At 45.0% G+C, this 19,502-nt stretch overlaps 1 protein-coding gene across 1 annotated transcript in view; it reads right to left on the bottom strand.

Moving 5' to 3' along the window:
- The window catches only part of NET1 (neuroepithelial cell transforming 1), a 56,060-nt gene that overhangs the window by 22,844 nt on the left and 13,714 nt on the right, over positions 1-19,502 (bottom strand). The window contains exon 2 of the mRNA XM_086609714.1: positions 2,644-2,710. Coding sequence (XP_086465840.1) covers positions 2,644-2,710 — 67 coding nt within the window. The remainder of the gene's footprint in view (positions 1-2,643; positions 2,711-19,502) is intronic.

The raw sequence follows: 19,502 nt of genomic DNA on the forward strand, positions 1-19,502 counted from the left end.
CCCCTGAGACTCGGGCCAGGCACATTTTACAGACTTCTGGCCAAGCAGCTGCACAAACTATGGCATGAGGAGATGCTCTTTGCCACTGGCATATGAGTACTTGGTGGTCATGGGGAACAAACCCGTGTGTGACACACTCCAGCACGAGAGACATGACACCTAGAAAAGTAGAGTTCTTGCTTGCCTGCAGGCTGCTGCCAAAATACAGCGCTCTGGTCAACGTATGTCAGCAAAATTACATTGGCAAAGCTCTAAGCAGAGACCTGGTGCCCAGCCACGCAGCAAGGGTATGTCTGCTGGGCAATGGAACTGCACAGCTATGCACTCTCCTCTGTTATTCTTCCCCTCCTGTATTGGCTTCTTTTCCAGTCTTAGGTGTATCAGCCCAAGGCTAACCTCTAGCTAGCCACAGGAAAGCTTGGATCTCCAGAAAAGGGCTGGAGTTCCAGGGTACTTAAATCTGTAGAGTCATAGAATCATTTAGGTTGGAAAAGACCTTTAAGATCATCAAGTCCAACCGTCAACCTGGCACTGCCAAGTCCACCATTAAACCATAGAATCATAGAATCATAGAATGGTTAGGGCTGGAAGGGACCTTCAAAGGTCATCTATAGTCCAACCCTCCTGCAAGGAACAGGGATATCTCCAACTAGATCAGGTTGCTCAGGTCCTCGTCCAACCTGGCCTTGAACATCTCCAGGGATGGAGCATCCACCACCTCTCTGGGCAACCTGTTCCAGGTCCCTAAGCACCACGTCTACACGTCTTTTAAACACCTCCGGGGATGGTGACTCCACCACTTCCCTGGGCAGCCTGTTCCAATGCTGACAACCCTTTCAGTGAAGAAATTTTTCCTAATATCCAATCTAAACCTCCCCTGGCACAAATGAGAGGCCATTTCCTCTCATCCTATTGCTTGGTACTTGGGAGAAGAGACCAACCCCCACCTTGCTACAACCTCCTTTCAGGTAGTTGCAGAGAGCGAGAAGGTCTCCCCTGAGCCTCCTTTTCTCCAAGCTAAACACCCCCAGTTCCCTCAGCCGCTCCTATAACACTTGTGCTCCAGACCCTTCACCATTTGCATCTGTAGCTGCAAATGAAGCTACATGGGCTTGGAGGGAGAAATGGCAGTGGAGTAGGTTGATAAAGGACATGATGGAGGAATGCAGATGAGCAATTAAGTCCTTCAAAAACAGTTTCTTTGGGTTTTGCAGTCTGTGTCATGACATACGAGACAGTCTAACTGTAATTGAAACTTGAACTGAATATGCGGATAGCCAAATAAAAGCGGATTTAAAAAAACATACAGAGAACGGGAATGACTTGAAACTCAATCAAAATACTTTTAATTTTTAAATCTGAAAGCGCATAATTTCTAAGGCTTTGTAATATTCAAATGTGTACGTTTAATGTAGCTGTAGTCACCAGATGAAAGTTTCTAAAATTAAGCAAAAGAAAAATCTACAAGAGCTTATGGTTTTATTTAATTCACTCCCACACTGGACTGGTGTTTGTGCAGTCTCAAAATTGCACATGGCTGCTCTTCAAGGCACAGCCAGCAAAGTGCCTGTCTACATTCATGCTTCCACAAGCAGCTCCAGCTGATTTTAGATGCGATTTCCTTCACAAAAAGGTACTCCTGTCCTTTTCCCCACCCTGACACGTTCTCACGCCCTTCCTCGTGCCGACGCAGGCGTTCGCACAGCTTGCGTGGTCAGCTGGATCAGCTCATCCAAAACTCTTTGTTTCCTTTTCGGTAAGGCAAGTTTTTCAGCCCGATCAGTTTGCAGGCTGAGGACGGGATCACCGCTTCCAGGGGGAGTGGGGGGCAAATCAGCTTAGGCAGCTGATGAAAATGAGCTATAAGAGGGGACAAGATCTATACACACAACACGAGGCACTAGGCACCTACTTCAGCTGACTAATCACCTTGCAATCCTCGGTGCGTGAAGAGGGACAGAATTCCTGAAGCAGCAATTCAGAAGAGAAACCCAGCGCAGGTCCTCTGAACCAGTCTCCAGAGTGGTTCATCTTTCTCTACCAGCTCTAGAGGCTGGATCATAGAATCATAGAATGGTTAGGGCTGGAAGGGACCTTCAAAGGTCATCTAGTCCAACCCCCCTGCAAGGAACAGGGATATCTCCAACTAGATCAGGTTGCTAAACCTATCTAGGGATGTGAACCACTTCCCTAGCAAGGGGTATATGTTAAATGATGGAGGGAAGAGAGTACAAGGCTTACAGCAGTAAGGCCGTGCACTTGCTCTATGTAGCTTCTCTATACCAAATAAAATACAGATTTTTGTATTTAAGGAAAAAAAAAAAGGTTTATTTCTACACCACATTTTACATCTTGCCTGTTGCATTGCCAGGTTAGTTAGCAGGACTGCTGAAACACATCAGAAAGTAAGAAGTTTTTAAAGAAACCACAGTCTCTAGGATATCCTGCCTTCTCTTAATCCCTGTGTGCAAAAAGCACCCTCCAGTTAAAGCTCAGAAGCCTCAGCGGCTCAGAAAGTGTCTAGCCAGGTAGAGAGGAATGTGTTGATTTTCTTTCTCCTCCAGGCAGAGGGACCTTCACCTCTGTATTCTTGCTTTTGTTTGCATGCTTTTGCAATATGCACCCACCAGCTCTTTTACTCACCAGGGTGAAGTCCCAGTGTGGTCCTGGAGTCAGAAAAGTGAAAGAGCTGCCTCGTCTGAGAGGGTACCTGTGAGCAGAGAAAAGCAACAAGATAAATAACTTACAGGTTGCTGTAGCAATTGATAAACTACATCTGTTTTCCACAGCTTTGATGGTATTCATACATCTTCAGCTCCTAGCACAAGAGTTGCAAAGACAACAACAGTCTTTGGGAAGGAGAGACCAAAAACATCACCAGTATTCCCCACTCTGATTGCAGGTGTTAGATTAAAGATCCCGGTTTCTACAATAAATGGCTCTGTGCAACAGAGGCGGGTGAAAACCTCCCACTGGGCCCTGCAGGCTGGTCTGGAGGAAAATCTTAGACCACAAACCTGCCAATCTGACCAAGAGAAAGGATAAAACAATAATAATAAAAATAAAAAATAATAATATTGTGGCCTCATTTTCCAAGGTTAATGAAGCTGAAAAGAAAGGAGGCAACGAACTGCACCTTTGACAATGCAGCCTTGTCGTTTTCCATAAAATTACAAGCAGGAATGGAGTCTTTCATTAAGTCATTCCTGATCCAAGAAAGTTAAACCACCAGAAAGCACCTCGCACAATAGCCCGTTTGTATAATCCTTGCTCTTTGAACAATGGTAAACGAATTGCCTTATGCAAGTCATTTATTGTACTCGCACCAAGTTAAGCAAACAAGTTACGTTCCAACTTTCACTGTCTGGTGGACTTAAGGTATGTTTCCAGCAACAATTTTTTAAAGCTTATTCTGGCCATAGTATGGAGAAACATTTTTGTCTGCCATTAGGTTTCTGCATGTAAAATTTTAGTCCCAAACGGGCCACACACTTTTTTTTTTTTCCAAAGGCAGCCAGCTGCATCACCTAATGGGGAGAAGATTTCCCCCTTGCTGTCACAAACTCAGACAGAAAAGGCATCACCTCGCCAGCTGCACCTTTCTTCTTTATACTAAGATCCCACAGGATTAGAAAAAAAACCTGGAAATAATATAGGAATGCAAATTCTTCCGACTTTCAGGGAACTTGCACTCCAGCATTGCGCAAGCATTGCTGAAAATTCAGTTCACACTGTATTAGTAGTATTTAACGTCAGCAGCTCTCCGTATCGGAAGAAAAAAAGCATTTGTCTGTAAAAGGTTTGTGCAGGGTGGGGAGTTATGGATTGGTATTTGGAAAATATAAGTCAACCACCCAGAAAACACTTTTTGCACATCTACCAGCCAATGCAGAGCAACGAGATAAATATTTTATGAAGTGTACCTTATTGGAATCAAGATGTGAAGGAATACAAGATGCTTTTGGTGATGAGACAAACATTTTATGCAGCAGATGTAGACTACACAGGTGAGCTGCTTAGCACTTTTCCTCCAGAAATATATTTCTATGCTGACCCTGTGCTTAGCATACATCTGTTAATACACACGGCACCATATTTTACTCCACTCAAATCTGAGAAGAAATCTAATCAACTGCTGAATGCCTGAGCTGGTTCTGTACTCCCCACTCCAGGAAGGACTCATGTCTTGGCAGTGGGTTTTGTTTCTTGGGATGACCCAAGGATCTGACCCAAAGCTGTTATTTGGCACCTGGTACCAAAAAGACAAGACCACTACATGAAAGAAGGGCATCTTCTCTTCACTCTGCACTTATGGTGAAGGAATGTGTCTGCCACACAAAAAACCAGCCTCCAGCAGAAGATTATATACTTGGAGCTGGACAGGGAGCGAGAGCTGTTCAGCCACCTCACCCCAACACAAGAACGACATGGAGCTGCTGGAGTGGATCCAGAGGAGGCCACGGAGATGATCCAAAGGCTGGAGCACTTCTGCTATAGAGACAGGCTGAGAGAGTTGGGGCTGTTCAGCCTGGAGAAGAGAAGGCTCCAGGGTGATCTTATTGCAGCCTTCCAGTACCTAAAGGGCCTACAAGAAAGCTGGAGAGGGGCTTTTGACAAGGGCGTGTAGTGACAGGACAAGGGGCAATGGCTTTAAACTGAAAGAGGGGAGATTTAGATTGGATCTAAGGAAGAAATTCTTCACTCTGACGGTGGTGAGGCACTGGAATAGGTTGCCCAGAGAAGTTGTAGATGCCCCATCCCTGGAAGTGTTCAAGGCCAGGTTGGATGAGGCTTTGGGCAACCTGGTGTAGTGGAGGGTGTCCCTGCCCATGGCAGGGGGGTTGGAACTAGATGATCTTTGAAGTCCCTTCCAACCCAAACCATTCTGTGATTCTAAGTTCACACAGAATAGGAGAAACACTTCTCTGCAGCTTCGGGGGTGGCTGAAGTCCCCTTGGGACCTGTTTAGGAAGCATTTCACCTGCTCCAAGGGTTTGAGCAAGGCAGCTGCCATGCAAGCAGTGAAAATATCAAGTGAGAAGCATCTACAGTGGAAAATCAGGAAGCAGGAGCATCATCATAGGATTCAGAGTGGTTAGCATAGTAAATATGCTATATATGTTATATATACTCATCTACTTAGATATCTAGATAAATAGATATCTAAAATAAATACCTAAAATGTATGAAATATGTAAATATAAAAATAGGCTTGTTTAAAGTACCATCCGCATGAATTATGGCTTATGTAAAACCAGAGGAAACTGTTCCTTAGACCAAACAACCTTCAGGTAGCTTAGGATCAGCCAAAACCTTTTCGTACAATCACTGTGTCTGTGACACTGCTCCAGGAAGGAAAGTGGCATTTCCAAGAGCTGCATACCAGTATGCTGATTGCTAAACAGACAAGAAACTTCTGGAAGGGAACATTCTTTGGGATTTATAAGAGTACATACCGCTCGGGAAGAAAATCTGGAAATGAGCATTGGATTTCTCTGAAATTTAAAGTAGAGCCATTTTTTCTCATGAGAAAGAAAAGTCCTCAGGGTTTAACCCGACATCTACCCTGCTAGGCTCCCCAAATTTATGAGTTTGATTAAACCTTCCTTGACTACAGATAGAAAAGCAAAGAGATAATTACTGGTCTGCAAACTGTGCCCTGCATGGCTGTAAAGAGCTACCAGAATGGACTGAGCCTCAGTCTCTAAGGCAGGCGTTGAGCTTTCGTGCTGGGAAGCAGCAGCAGCACAACTTTATTCCATGAATTTTGATCTCCAGCACCAGAGGCAGCCAAATTGTGGCCTGGAAGGCACACGAGGCTTGTGAACTGTTCAGAGTAACTCTCAGTCATCCCAAGATGGATGTGGGCTGCTTGCAGCTGTCCCAGCTGCACGATCTGAGGTCCTGTGTGCACCCCGAGTGGTGCTTTCCTGCCCGCGGGGAGCAATGGGACTGCAGCTACAAAGCTGCCATTGAGAACAAGCAGGAGTTTGGCCCATTTGTACCAGTGCACTCAGCTTCCAACCAAACGGAGTTTTTATGGGGTATAATCAAGTAAGTTTGGCTACAGCAGCCTTTCAAAAAGCTCAAATTTAAAGGTATTGCCCAACCATCGTCATGTCCTATTAAGCTCATAGGTTTAAAGCAACCTCTGTAGGTTTCCATTTACTGCCCAGGTTTTAATCCAAAGCATGATATTTTGGCATGCATGCTATAAGGCAATGTACCTCGTGGGACTGCCTCCTGCAGGATTGCAGCTAACCCTCTGCTCAAGCTGGGGTGGGACTCACACAGCTAAACGTGCGAGATGTCCCCTGCTCTGTCCTCAAAAAAGGCTTTTCTTGGTGTCTCCTGGGAAGTTGCCCCATGGTGTCTTTCAAGAGGCAACCTGCAGAGGTGATGACACATGTATTAACCTCTCTGCTGCTACTGCTCAATATCAAAACTACCTTGTCACTATTCTTTCATGAAAAGGAGAAAGGATCACGTATGAGAGGTATTAAACTGGAAACCTCAGCATTTTAAAGCGAGTCATAGGGATGGGGAGTACCATAGGATTAAGGTTCAAAAATCTACAGGCAGCTTTGTTTTTGGTTGTCCACAAGAGTTGGAGAAAACTTTCTCCATCTTGGACTCCATCATCAAACTTTCTCCCTTGGTCACTCAGTTGTGGGGAGAAATGCAGCTAATACGTCCCACAAAATGTGTGTAATGTAGAAATATCTGCCCCAGTTGAAAAGTTCCCTTCGGTCCTCCAAACACCCAACACAGAGTGTCTTCTGCAACAATAGAGCCTGTTACAGACCAGCTGCTCTTTCCTCCTCCTCTTCAACGTTCTAGAAACAGGACTCAATCAAGAGGAGAAGACAAAGTAGAAATCAGAAACTGCTCCTCCTCACACGCCACTAACATCGACAGTGTTCTGGGAGTAGGAATTTTATTATTTGTTATAGATCTTGGTATCACAGACATTTCCTGACCATCTTTTGTCAATCAGAAAGAGCTTTTTGTGGTGTAAAGAGATCTTACTGATCCTCCTTCGTTTTTCAAGTCTTTGGCCAAGTGTGGGGAGCTGAGATCTGCTGGGAACTGTCAGGAGTGGAAAAAAGAGAGAGGGAAGTGGAAAAAAGACCTTTAGGAAAGTGGCCTCTGGCATCTCAAAGCTTCATCATATCTGCTAGTGTCCTTTCTCCACTCACTGCTTGCTAACTGAGCCTTGGGGAGGTACCATTTAAGTAAAGATCATTGGGATGATTGCCTGCAGAATTGCTGGATTTTTTTTGCTTTGTCTGTAGCTCCGCTAGAGCCTGCAAAGCTTCTCAAAACTACAGAGCCAAATTTAGTCACCTGCATGACTACCATGAGTATTACGTGCAAACGAGTGACTCATGACTGCCATGCTCAGATGGGCATCCCTCGCAAGGTCTGTCAAGATTCCGAAGGCAGCGCTGGTGAATTAAAGGTCGGCGATGACCGTGCAAGCAACCCTGGAAGTTGTAGCTAACGCATCTCACAATGCCACATGAAAAAAAGCAGAGCTGCATGATGGAGGACTGTGCTGTTGGTTGTTGCCCAAAGCACCGTATGATGGATTGAAACAAGTACAGAGTGGTCTGAATGCAATGTTTTACTACCTGAAGACAGCAGAATACAGTATTGTGCTGGTGCCAGCAGTTGGATGTAGTTAATTGCTGTGTTTACCACAAAGCTGTTCCAAGAGCCCAGCCCTATTGTAGGGACATCCATAGATATCCCTGCTGTGTCACCCGCACGAGAAGACTCAAGTTGGGGTCAGTCACTTCCTTGAAAAAGATTCTTCTTGATAGACTGTCTCCAGCATAATTTCTTTGTTTAAGACAGAATGAGCAGATACAGACTCTTTCCTTATCTTACCAGGCTCAAGACAAGCAGAAAGTGTTAATTATAGCTGGCTGATTCATGTAACTCTGAAACCTATGTCAAAGTGATTAAGAACTTCGGGGTTACGAAGACGATTACGTGAACACACGAAAATAATTTTCGAGATGTAAAATGTTGCAGCAACACGCTGGCAAAGCAAATCTTTCCAAACTAAGAGCAGGGGAAGGGCAATCTTGTTGAGACTGTACAGAAAGAACAAACGCTTCTGTTTTGGTACCCACTGCTTCAAGAAATGAATGTTCCAGGCTGCTTACCAGCAAATGATGACACTGCCAGTCTTGCCAAGAGTAAATCTTTCCAGAGCCTGTTAAAATAGAGATTGCCAGGCTGATGGTCCATAGAAAGATTAGCTACGAAATATTTTTTAACCTTAAAACAGCACGTGTCATTTGTATTTTCAAGTTGGCCTGCAAACAGGTTTAGAAAACCAACTACCAACACTGAGAGAGGCAGGGGAAGTCCTGAACACAAAACCTGTTCAGCAACATAGTAGGGGAGGAGATGGGGCCTCAATAGTCTTAATAGAGGAAGTTTGGGCAATTTAGTAGATAACATATTGATAAAGGCAAGTGGGCAGGCTCAATTGTTTCACATTCAAGCCAGACTAAGGAAACAGTCATTGTTCGCCGCCTTCCTTGAATAAACATCAGGATCCTCTCACGAGCACGGAATGGTATGGATGAAGCAATGGCAGCGAGCACTCGGCCAAATTTGTTCGCAGAATTTAATTTCAAGGTCCATAATTCCTTTCAGAGGTGGACACATTTTGCAGTTCAGAAGGGAGGAGTAAACAGCAGTGAAAAAACACACCTCATCTTAAATCAGTTCATCAAAAAGCGAATGTTTCTGTCAAGTACTGTGTTGCTTCTTAAGCATCTTTTTATTGCTTGTCTTCTCCAGAGACAGTTTTTTTTTGTGTTGACTTTTGCTCTTTTTTTTGAGGAAAGAGGGGGAAAAGAAAGCCATAAATAAGATTTTGGGGTCAACAAAAATCCAAAAGACATTCACAAAGGGCGTGCTAGAATAGATTCCCATTAGGCAGACTAGAGGATACAGCACAGAAGAGCTTCACTCATCAGGTTAGAGTAACTTCCCATTAATGTTATTTGAAACATTTTCCTCCCTTTTTACTGTAAATCCATACCGCCTAGTCAGCATCATTCGACAGTCTGCACTCTTTTTTTTTAACTTATTTTTGATGACTTATCCAGGAAACTGCAGAAACGCTTTGATCTGGCAGTTCTCTTAACTTTCGAAAGTTCTAAAATACATTCTTCAGACTGGGCAGCAATTCTGTGTTTCCTTCCCCTCTGACTTCCAACCTCTCTTTTTTTTTTTTGTTTTCAGAGCAAGCCGTTCTTAAATATAAACCACTTGCACCAGTGAAGTACTGACATGGTGACTATTACAGCAACATGAACAGATTAAAAGTCTTTCTCCAAACGTGCAAGCCACACTAGCGAATCCTGTTCTGAACGACAAGAACAGAAAAGCTCCACAAAGAGTCTTTTGAATTTTAATTTAAAGCTTTTCTGCAGGGGGAAGAAAAAGAGCCTCTGGATTTCCAACTTACTGTAGTTAATATTTCCACTTCAACAATATCCAGAGGCCTTGGCCAGCATAAGAGGCCTCCCAAGCACTGTGCAAACAAACTCTGACTAAGGGCACTTAGGCAGTGCTTGTCGTGGTTCCTTATCTTGAAAAGCTCCAGGGTAAAAGCCTTACTTGAAGAAAAACCTATTGACAGACATTTTAAATATCTAAAAGCAAGACAGAACTCAGTACTTCAATGGCTGAAAGGAAAATGGTGCCAGTGAACTCTGCCTGGAGTTCAAGTTTGCAGACTGCTTCTCCATCATTAATGCTCCCTCATTAATGCTATCCTGCCAGTAGCACACAAAAGGAAGTGGGATACTTAGAGCCCTAATTATATGGAGAGCAAAGGAACGACGGGTTGCTCTCTGGAAATGTGGTTTAGAAAGCTGCAATAACTTTCTGGCAGCAGCAGCGTGACAGTTTGCAACAGTGGTGCAATTAGTAATTCTAGCAGTCTCAGCTTTCAAATAGCAAAGCCATGAAAACCCACGGCAGCGGAGTTAAACGGTGACCAGAAACACTTCAATCCATCTACCACTTGGATAGGGCCGAGCAGCGCTGCTGCTGAGCTGAGAACTTCTTGTACTTTTCAGACGCTCTGGAATAGCTATTATTTTGTTCTTTTATGTTGGAACAACCTCTGCTGCTTAAAGGAAGCGCCTTCAGACACTCTGGGCAGGTTTAAATTATAGAAAGAACATTAAATTTTCGTTGAAATAGTTTTATGAAGTTCAGAGCAGACTGAACGGGAAGAGCGATTTTCCATTTTAGACGTGTTTGCTCCTCCCAGGTATCGGTGGGATATTATAGCTATTTGCCTGAAGAAGCAATCAACAGCAGCCCTGAGCACAGACAGATAAGCCCCAAGGAGATTAAACATGCGCCGATATCCGTAAATAATCGCACGCCTGACCTCTCCAGAGCTGCACATTTAACAGTCGCTCCACAGCAACATCTAGTTTCATCGGAGGATTGTGGTGATATCTTTTCACCACAGACTTCCCTTATGACCCAAGCATCTTCCTTCCAGTTTGCCTTCACACTTCCCTCCCTAAGCAGGTATCTTCTCCAAGTCAAATTCAGTAAACTCTAAGCTCCTGTTGCTAAGGCTGGCAGCCAGACCTCTCCGTAGGAGAAAGAGAAGGACTTTTCAGCAGCACGTGGTCAAGTCTCCTCTCTTCCCCACCCCGATCCCCATCCCAACTGTTCAAATTACTTCAACGTTTATGCTCAGCACACAGTGGTGTTTTTCAAAGGCTTCTGGTCAAATGACGCACTGCAGCACACCGTCAACCGACCACTGAAATGAAACAGATAACAATACCCTTTTGTGGAGATTATATGTAAGAGCACCGTTTCAGTCATTTAGTTTACAACACAACTGTGCAAACATTTGTGCTGGCCAAAGGAGAGGTGGCAAACGTTAAGCCTGGGTAGGAAAACCTTTGGTCTGCTTTGCTTTGTGAGCTGGTCCGCTGAGATGATTCTCTGTGGCTGCACAGACCGTCTTCAGCTGCCATCACGGCCTAAGGTTGCCCCTAAACACACCTGCAAACATGGCGAGGAGGTGAACGCAAACATGGTGAGGAGGTAACGGGAACAACGAACATCCCAGAGAATCTATAATGATAGAATCATAGAATGGTTAGAGTTGGAAGGGACCTCAAAGATCATCTAGTTCCAACCCCCCTGCCATGGGCAGGGACACCCTCCACTACACCAGGGTGCCCAAAGCCTCATCCAACCTGGCCTTGAACACTTCCAGGGATGGGGCATCTACAACTTCTCTGGGTAACCTGTTCCAGTGTCTCACCACCCTCAGAGTGAAAAATTTCTTCCTTATATCTAAATCTCCGAGGAAACAAAGAAAACCTGGATGCCTCAAGGAGTCCACGAGTCTGGTGTCCCTACAGACTCATCACCATAACGTCTTCATGCCAGTGATGGCCCAGGACGTCGCCCAGCTGTTCCCTCACCTCCATCCATGCTTTGCTTTGGAAGATAGCAAGAGCAGAGCGTCCTCCACATGGCCTCATGGCACGCAGGGGCAGAGCTGTACGAAGTTCTACAAGCAGGTATTCTTGTCTGAAAGCATGTAAGAGAGGATGGCGGCAATAACCCATTGCTAGAAAGAGAGAAAATTTATTCCTCTTTATGAAGAGAAAAATGAAAGCTGCTGACAAAACCAACGTCTTCTGATACACGATTAAGCACACGCTGCATGTAGTAACTCTGCCCCCTCCACAGAGCTGTTTGTACACTCATTTCCAGAGGTATGATGTAAGGCTGAAGCGGAGGGGGAGGAGGACTGTATGGAGAAGCAGTGCAGCTGCTGACAAAATATTTTGCTTGTCAGCAGCCGTGCAAGCACTCTCACTGCTGCAGGACCATCCCTGGCAGAAGAGCACAGCTCCCCGTGGCAGAGCTAACGCACCCCCAGCTCTCGAGCCACGGAGTTTCATGCATCAGGCCCCTGTCAATCAGCTCCGTCACCGTGCACGACTTCTCGCACGAATGATGGACTAGAAGATAATCCTAACGATGAAAAACCGGGAACAGAAATAAAACCACACCAACACCACATGCTGAATCTCGGCTCCCTTTTTCCTGCTGGCTGTTGTAGCCAGGCTGGGGCTCATCTCATCTGTCAGCCCCCCGACAGGGAGGCTGTTGTCCAGGCTCCCCTGTCACTCCTGGAAAAAGGCTGACACCTCCAGCCAGGCATTTTAAGCTGGCTTGGCTATGCCCTCGAGGCGCCTCTCTTTCTGCATCGGCTATAAAGGAACCTTATGTGGGGCTCAGATTTAAGCAATCAGCTTTTAGGTGACCAAAGTTAGGTGAAATGAATCTTCTATGCGATGCGTAGGAGATATCAGCTGACCAAATTTCTAGTTAGAGTTCAGATGCAAAATTCATAAATACATTTTTGACTCACTTGATCATGTCATCCTAGCTGTACAGTTGACAGCAGGTACCTCTAAAGGCTTAGAGAAATCTTTAGTCAGGCTTTACTCTAAATAGTTCACACTGTCTTCAGTAGTTTTGGTCCCAAGGTCAGAAAAGAGCTGTGTTCCAGAGAAACCACCACCATTAAAAAAAAAAAAAAGAATTTCTCAATGCAGAGATGTTAAACTTAATGTGATCAGGCCATAATGCACAAGCATAAAAAATGCCACGAATAAACGTTTAGGTATCTGGACCCTGTTCAAGGAGGAAAGAGAAAGGAAGCAAACGTTGTAAACAATAGCCATGCTTACAGGAAAGCACTGTCTCATAGAGACTAGACTTGAAGATAGACCATCTTCATTGTGTTTTTACGTACCAAAGTGAAGGCCACTGTCTCTGGGTGCTTTAATGAACCACTGACCCTTTTGGATTAACTTTACCTGACTTATTTTAATTCCCAGAAAACCAGGCTCTTGACAGTTGCAAGTGAACTTTAAACTTTTCGAAGGTTTCCAGGCAGGGAGCAAAAGGCTCCAAGTTCAGCTGAAATTAGTTGTACTTTAAACATAACTGTTTCCACTTAAGAGTCACCCCTGTGAGCCCCTTCCCCTGTGATACCTATTTTGAACACTCTCTGGGGAGGGCAGTCACCACGGAGGAATTCCAAGTGCCCAGAAGCCATGGGAGCGAGCTCTGCTGCCCAGCAGCCATGCCAGCCGAGGAAGACTACGTCGGTTCAAATCCAGACAACTATTTTGAGTTCTGGTGGGAACCAAGCTTGATCCAATAAATATTAGAAGTTATCACAAGAGAACGCTCAGGAAAACATACATTTTAGTGCTGACAGGCACAAACTTTGTTCTTTTTTAACTCTAAGCAGCTATGCAAACAGTCCCTTCAGCTGTATGTTTTTCTTTTTTTATGCAAACTGTCGCTGCAGTGCCTGGTATGCATGCAGTTATGCCAGTTGTAGGGCTCAAGAGCTGGAACAGAAACTTCAAGTAGTGTAACAAGTGACCACTAACCAGCTGAAGCACTAGAAGAGTCCACAGGCATCCTGGCAACCAGCAGCAAACGCGACGTAGTCCAAGCGAGATTTTAGTTAGACTTGTGCTCAGCAAAGGACAATCATCTTCTGCTGAGGCTGAACATGTGCATGTAAAAGGTTATTATAAAGAACGGCTGAAATGTGGTTTCTTGCTCGTACTAGCATCATTTTTTTTTCTATTTTAAAGGACTAAACTGAAGCTCAAGGCTTTCTTAAAACTGGAAGAGTTGAGGGATTTGTAACAGCAGTGATACTGCCAGGCGGGTATTTAAAGGAACCCATCTCACCCTTTGCTGTAGCACCAGTGTGGGGACTCATCGGCACGAGAATAATGTGTTTGTAATTAGTTATTATTCATAACAAAAACAAACCAAGCCACAATGGCTACGGCTTGAAACAATCCAAGCCAGCATTTTCCCTACTGCTCAGGGCAGTTCTGCAGAAGTCATACAATATAGCCTGACTAGGGCGGGGGCAGGTTGCATCCCTTTTCCTGCCCATTTCAGTGGAAGAGAGGCTTTCCCAGCCACAGCCCTACCAGGAACACCCCGGGTAAACAACTAACCTGCGAGACTCTGCCAAAAGCTGCCATGGTTGCAAGGTCTGCATGGGATCAAGACAAGACTAGATAAAGCCTTGGAAGACATTTACTGGAGGCCACTAAGAAGAAAACTTGAAAACTGCTGGAAACTGAGATGGTACAGGAGAAAGGAATCATAAAATGGTTTGAGTTAGAAGGAACCTTAAAGATCATCTAGTCCAACCCCAACATCCCTTCCACTACACCAGGTTGCTCAAAGCCCCATCCAACCTGGCCTTGAACACTTCCAGGGATGGGGCAGCCACAGCTTCTCTGGGCAACCTGTGCCAGTGCGTCACCATCCTCAGAGAGAAGAATTTCTTCCTTAGATCTAATCAAAATCTCCCCTTTTTCAGTTTAAAGCCATTGCCCCTTGTCCTACCACTCCATGCCCTTGTCAATAGTCTCTCTCCAGCTTTCTTGTAGGTCCCCTTTAAGCACTGGAAGGCTGCTAGAAGGTCTCGTCGGAGCCTTCGGTTCTCCAGGCTGGAGAACCCCAATTCTCTCAAGTCTTTCTTCATAGCAAAGGAGCATCATAAACATCAGTCTTGTTCTTACTTAGTGCCCAAATCATAGTTGGAAACAGTGCAGCAGGTCAGAGAGATCCTTGTTCTGAACCAGCTCTTATGTTCTTAAGAAAGTTCACCTTCTCATCTTTGGCAGGACTATAAAAAGATGCCCTGCACTGCTTTGCAGACTGAAGAAGATTAGCCCTTATCCCAGACAGGAGAAAAGAAACGGGGTCAGGGTTAGATTTGGGCAGAGTAAGCTAGCAGAAGCAGTCTAGGAACCATGGATAAAAAAATGGAGCTGTAGGAAAAACAGAAAAGGAGACAAGAGAAAAAAAAATAATCAGAAAATACCAAGGACTAAGGAGCTGGGCAGGAAATGGCTGCAGGGTGGAGCCATATAATGTAATGTCTACACAATTTAAGGGTAAGATTGGAGGAGAAACAGGCCTTAGTAGGTGGGTGGTAAAGCAGCTCTGAGTGACTTCATATTTTAAATATTTAAACATTACAAGGGCTTGAAGGTGTACTTTGCTCTTACAAAAGAGATTGTTTAATGCTTTTACTTTTTGAAGGCACAGTCCCTTTCATTCTTTTCTTACTAAATGTAAAAATAAGTAAACACATTTAGTGCTGATATCCCAGGCAGCTCTGCAAGCCAGTAACAAATCGATCTGTGCTAAGTTGACATAGGCCAGTAACTACCCCAGGAGAACTCGTTTTCTCAAACAGGGTTTGCACTGTTTTATTAAATTTGTATAGAGCATTTTAACTAGTGCACCTCCTGTGCTCAGGCAAGATAACTGTTTTCTTTCACTGTGAATATCTTTCTTCACACTATTTTAACCTTGAACTACCTCCTTTCCCCTAAGTTTGAAGGCTTCTGATTCCTCAATGGGTTCCCTTTTCACGGAGCATTTCAGCCTTGTCCTTTCCATGAGACCTTCAGCAGTGGGTCCCAACTAAAGTTGGTCGAAATGGTTGGTACCTGTGTCTGACCCAAGCTTGCAGCCACAGAGCTCCAACATAAAAACACAGGAATGTTTCTCTCTGCCTCCATGCCCATCTGTATGTGTTTAGGACATCTCTCACAAGGCTTCCTGCTGAGAACCTCCACTCTCTCCTGCTGGTGGGAAAGCGTTAGAGGGTATCAGCTCTCACACAATTTGGTTCAAGTCCTGGATGACAATTTCCAGTTTGAGATCACAGAATGGTTTGGATTGGAAGGGACCTTCAAGATCATCCAGTTCTAACCCCCCTGCCATGGGCAGGGACACCCTCCACTACACCAGGGTGCCCAAAGCCCCATCCAACCCGGCCTTGAACACTTCCAGGGATGGAGCAGCCACAACTTCTCTGGGCAACCTGTTCCAGTTCCTCACCACCCTCAAGAGGGAAGAATTTCTTCCTTAGATCTAATCGAAGTCTCCTCTCTTTCAGTTTAAATCCATTGCCTCTTGTCCTATCCCTACATGCCCTTGTCAAAAGTCCCTCTCCAGCTTTCTTGTAGGTCCCCTTTAGGTACTGGAAGGCTGCTAGAAGGTCACGTCGGAGCCTTCTCTTCTCCAGATTGAACAGCCCCAACTCTCTCAGTCCGTCTTCAGAGGAGAGGTGCTCCAGCCCTCAGATTGTTTTTGTGGCCCTCCTCTGGACCTGCTCCAAGAGGTCTATGTCCTTCTCATATTGAGGGCTCCACAGTTGAACGCAGCACTGCAGGTGGGGTCTCACGAAAGCAGAGTAGAGATGGAGAATCCCTTCCCTCGACCTGCTGCCCACGCTTCTTGTGATGCAGCCCAGGATACCGTTGGCTTCCATTCTCCCAATCTGGCCAGTTTAGCTGTTTGCCCACGGGTGGTGGTAGAGATCAAGTCAGACCTCAGCTAGAAGCCAAATTCTCTTTATGGGGATGACAGTCTTGGGTGTTGTTCGGCTATCTGACCGTAGAGGTTTTAGAGGCAGGAACAGATAAGGAACAGAGTAAAGAAAGGCCTGCAAGGAGAGGAAAAAAAATCTTGAAACTCAGACAAAACAATATAGATGAAGGATTAAGAAATCCGGGGAAATGTAGTAACTGCAGCAGACAGAGAACTGCTGCCTCCAGGGATAATTTTATGGAGGCTGGCAGGGAAAGGCAGCTGCTCAGGGGCCAAGGCAGACATATGAGCTAGTATGATGAGAAAGGGAGGAGAGTTCAGACCCAAGTCTCTAATCTCTTTCCATGGGAGAAGTATAAATACACCTGAAGTCTGTTTTCAAGTTTTAAACAGAGAGTAATAATGAAGTTTTAATAAAAACGTTATAGCCATTTCCAGTTATTACAACAAACAAACAAACCACCCACACACAAAATAAATCTCTCAGTGCAAGGGGAAAATTGCACCTCTAGAAAGAACATACAGTCTTTAGAGAAGAGAAAGTCTGCTAGACATGTCCACAGGAAATCCGTTATTAAAACTCACTCAGCTCAACCAGTGGTTATTCATCTTCAAGAGAACATTCTTGGACAGTTAGTACAAAGATTACTCTGTCTCTTCTAAAGATTATCCCAAAGCAATTCTGTATGCAAAGAAAACGGATTTTGGTTTCAGAACAATCTCAAATCTGCCCCCTTATGTGTACGAATTAGTATTGCAACAACCCCACTACACGTGACTACGCAGTGCAGAGTCCTTGATGCAGAGAGATAATCACTAACGAACCCAAATGAGCATTAAAAAACGAGTGGGAGACACATTAGTCAGCTGAAATGACAAGCAACAACACAAAACATTACATATGTAAACCTGGTTGAGAAAATACGGCTTGATACAACGATAAGGACTATTGCATTGACAACGTTGTGTGTCTCAACACTTCCCCTATTACGGAGAGCACCTTCTTTCCCAACTGCTGATACAGCACGAGTTAAAACACCAACTCATTTTACTGATACAAACCACCTTAGGGAAGAGGACACAACACCAACAGCAGCTGGCAGCCTTCTAGGCAGGCGAGCCAGAGGCCAGGCTGTGTTGTGGTTCACAGACATTTTGCTCCAAGTCAGCACTTCTGCATCGGCTTCGGTCTGTCGTGGACTGACGAGTTTGAAGCTGATCCCTCCATAAAAGTTAGAAAAAAATCAGCTGCTCAGGCCCACTGCTTTGAAAGATTGCTGTACAAATCATAGAATCGTCTGGTTGGAAGAGACCCTCAAGATTGTCAAGTCCAACCATTCATCCTACACTGTCAGGGTCCCTAAACCATGTTCTTCAACACCAAATCCACATGGTTTTTAAACACCTCCAGGGATGGGGACTCCACCACCTCCCTGGGCAGCCTGTTCCAATGCTTCACAACCCTCTCTGTAAAGAAATTTTTCCTGATATCTAAGTGCAAAGTCCCATGAAACCAATGGCAATGTCATTTGTGAAGGACTTCTGAGTAGAGGCCACTAATGAGTTAATGCTTTGTAGTGCTCCGGGCAATGTTTTCCAGCCAGTTTAAGGGACTCATGAACACAATTGGCATTAAAAAAAGTCACTCATGGGGATTAAGTCACTCAGGCTCGCTGCAAAGCCTTGTATCTAGAGGTTTAAACTAAGCCAAGTGCTGTAATGACTCTTCTCACTAAGGAAGACGTGAAAGTGGTTACAAAAAGTCTTAAGACCTTTCCGTGTGCGGGGGAGGGAAATCAGCTTACTCGTATCTTTATGCAATAGGCTTTTGTGGTCTCTCTGATGGCAAAGACTAACATATTCTGGGTTCTCCGAAATGAACCTGGAACCACCCAGACTACTTTGCAGAAGAGCTTTTAAGTGAAGACACAGGTGATGAACACTCCCAGCCCTGTTGCGTTCCTCCTCCAGCCCACCCACGTGCCAAGAGCCCAGGGCGCCCACGATGTGTTCATGTGCTTTGGTTCCCTGCCCACTTTTCTACCCCCAAGTCACTCTGGAGCAGACTGAGGTTAGATGGTTTAGGAAAAGGACATGGTCAGCAGACAGTGTGTCATGGAAGAATATTAATTCAGTGCAGGAAACAAGGAAAAAAAAGTCATCCTGTAGCATTCAAAAAATTATTTCCCTTCGTCCTGGGTGGGGAAGCACTAACCATTTGACTCAGTAAAAGGAAATTAATCCTAAATGTAGCCTCATCAGTCAATTTATTGTAAATACTAAGCTCAAAGCCAGAGTGAAAGGAGGAAAAGATCTGTTTCCCAGTCCAGCGCTGACACCTAGAGGGAGAGGATTTCATTACGGGCTTGGCAGCTGCTGAAGGGACTGAGAAAGAAATCGGAAAGCTCTGCCAGAGCCAGTAGCAGCTCTGAAGTCCCATATTTCATACCGTGGAGTTCCCTCTGTGCACTACAGCACAGGAGGACACAGCAAGAAGAAAGCTCCCGGTGGTAACAGTGCTCCAGAAAGACATGAGAAAAAAGATGGAGGAGAAAAAGGAAAAGCCTTTTCCAAACAGCACTAGAACATCTCAGCCTTCCTAAGAGCTCCCCTGCTGCCCAGCCACCCCTCACACCATAGGAAGAGCAGCATCCATGAGATGCAGATCATGCTCAGCCTCCTCCAGGATCACAGCCCAGGAGGGCTCAGCCTGTTCATGCCTTTCCAAGTAGACCTTACCCCCATTCCCCAGACTCAATCTCCATGTGACTGGTTTTTTTTTAAATTAATCTTTCTCTCTCAACTTCACACATCATGAATGAACTGTTACACTTCAGTCATGGAGATGGGAGGAAAAAAAAGACATCAGAGAATCCAAGCACAAGCCAGCTCCACAGGAAATCAGGCTGCGTTATTGTCTGTCCTTGGGTCTGCTTGCTAAAACATGCAGGAAGCTTTAGCCAAGGTTGTTACTACTCCTCCACATAAGGTGGGGCCCACCTGGATTTGCAATTCTAACTACATTGTTG

This window comes from Tauraco erythrolophus, chromosome 4 (assembly GCF_009769465.1).
Source record: "Tauraco erythrolophus isolate bTauEry1 chromosome 4, bTauEry1.pri, whole genome shotgun sequence".
Lineage (NCBI taxonomy): Eukaryota > Metazoa > Chordata > Aves > Musophagiformes > Musophagidae > Tauraco > Tauraco erythrolophus.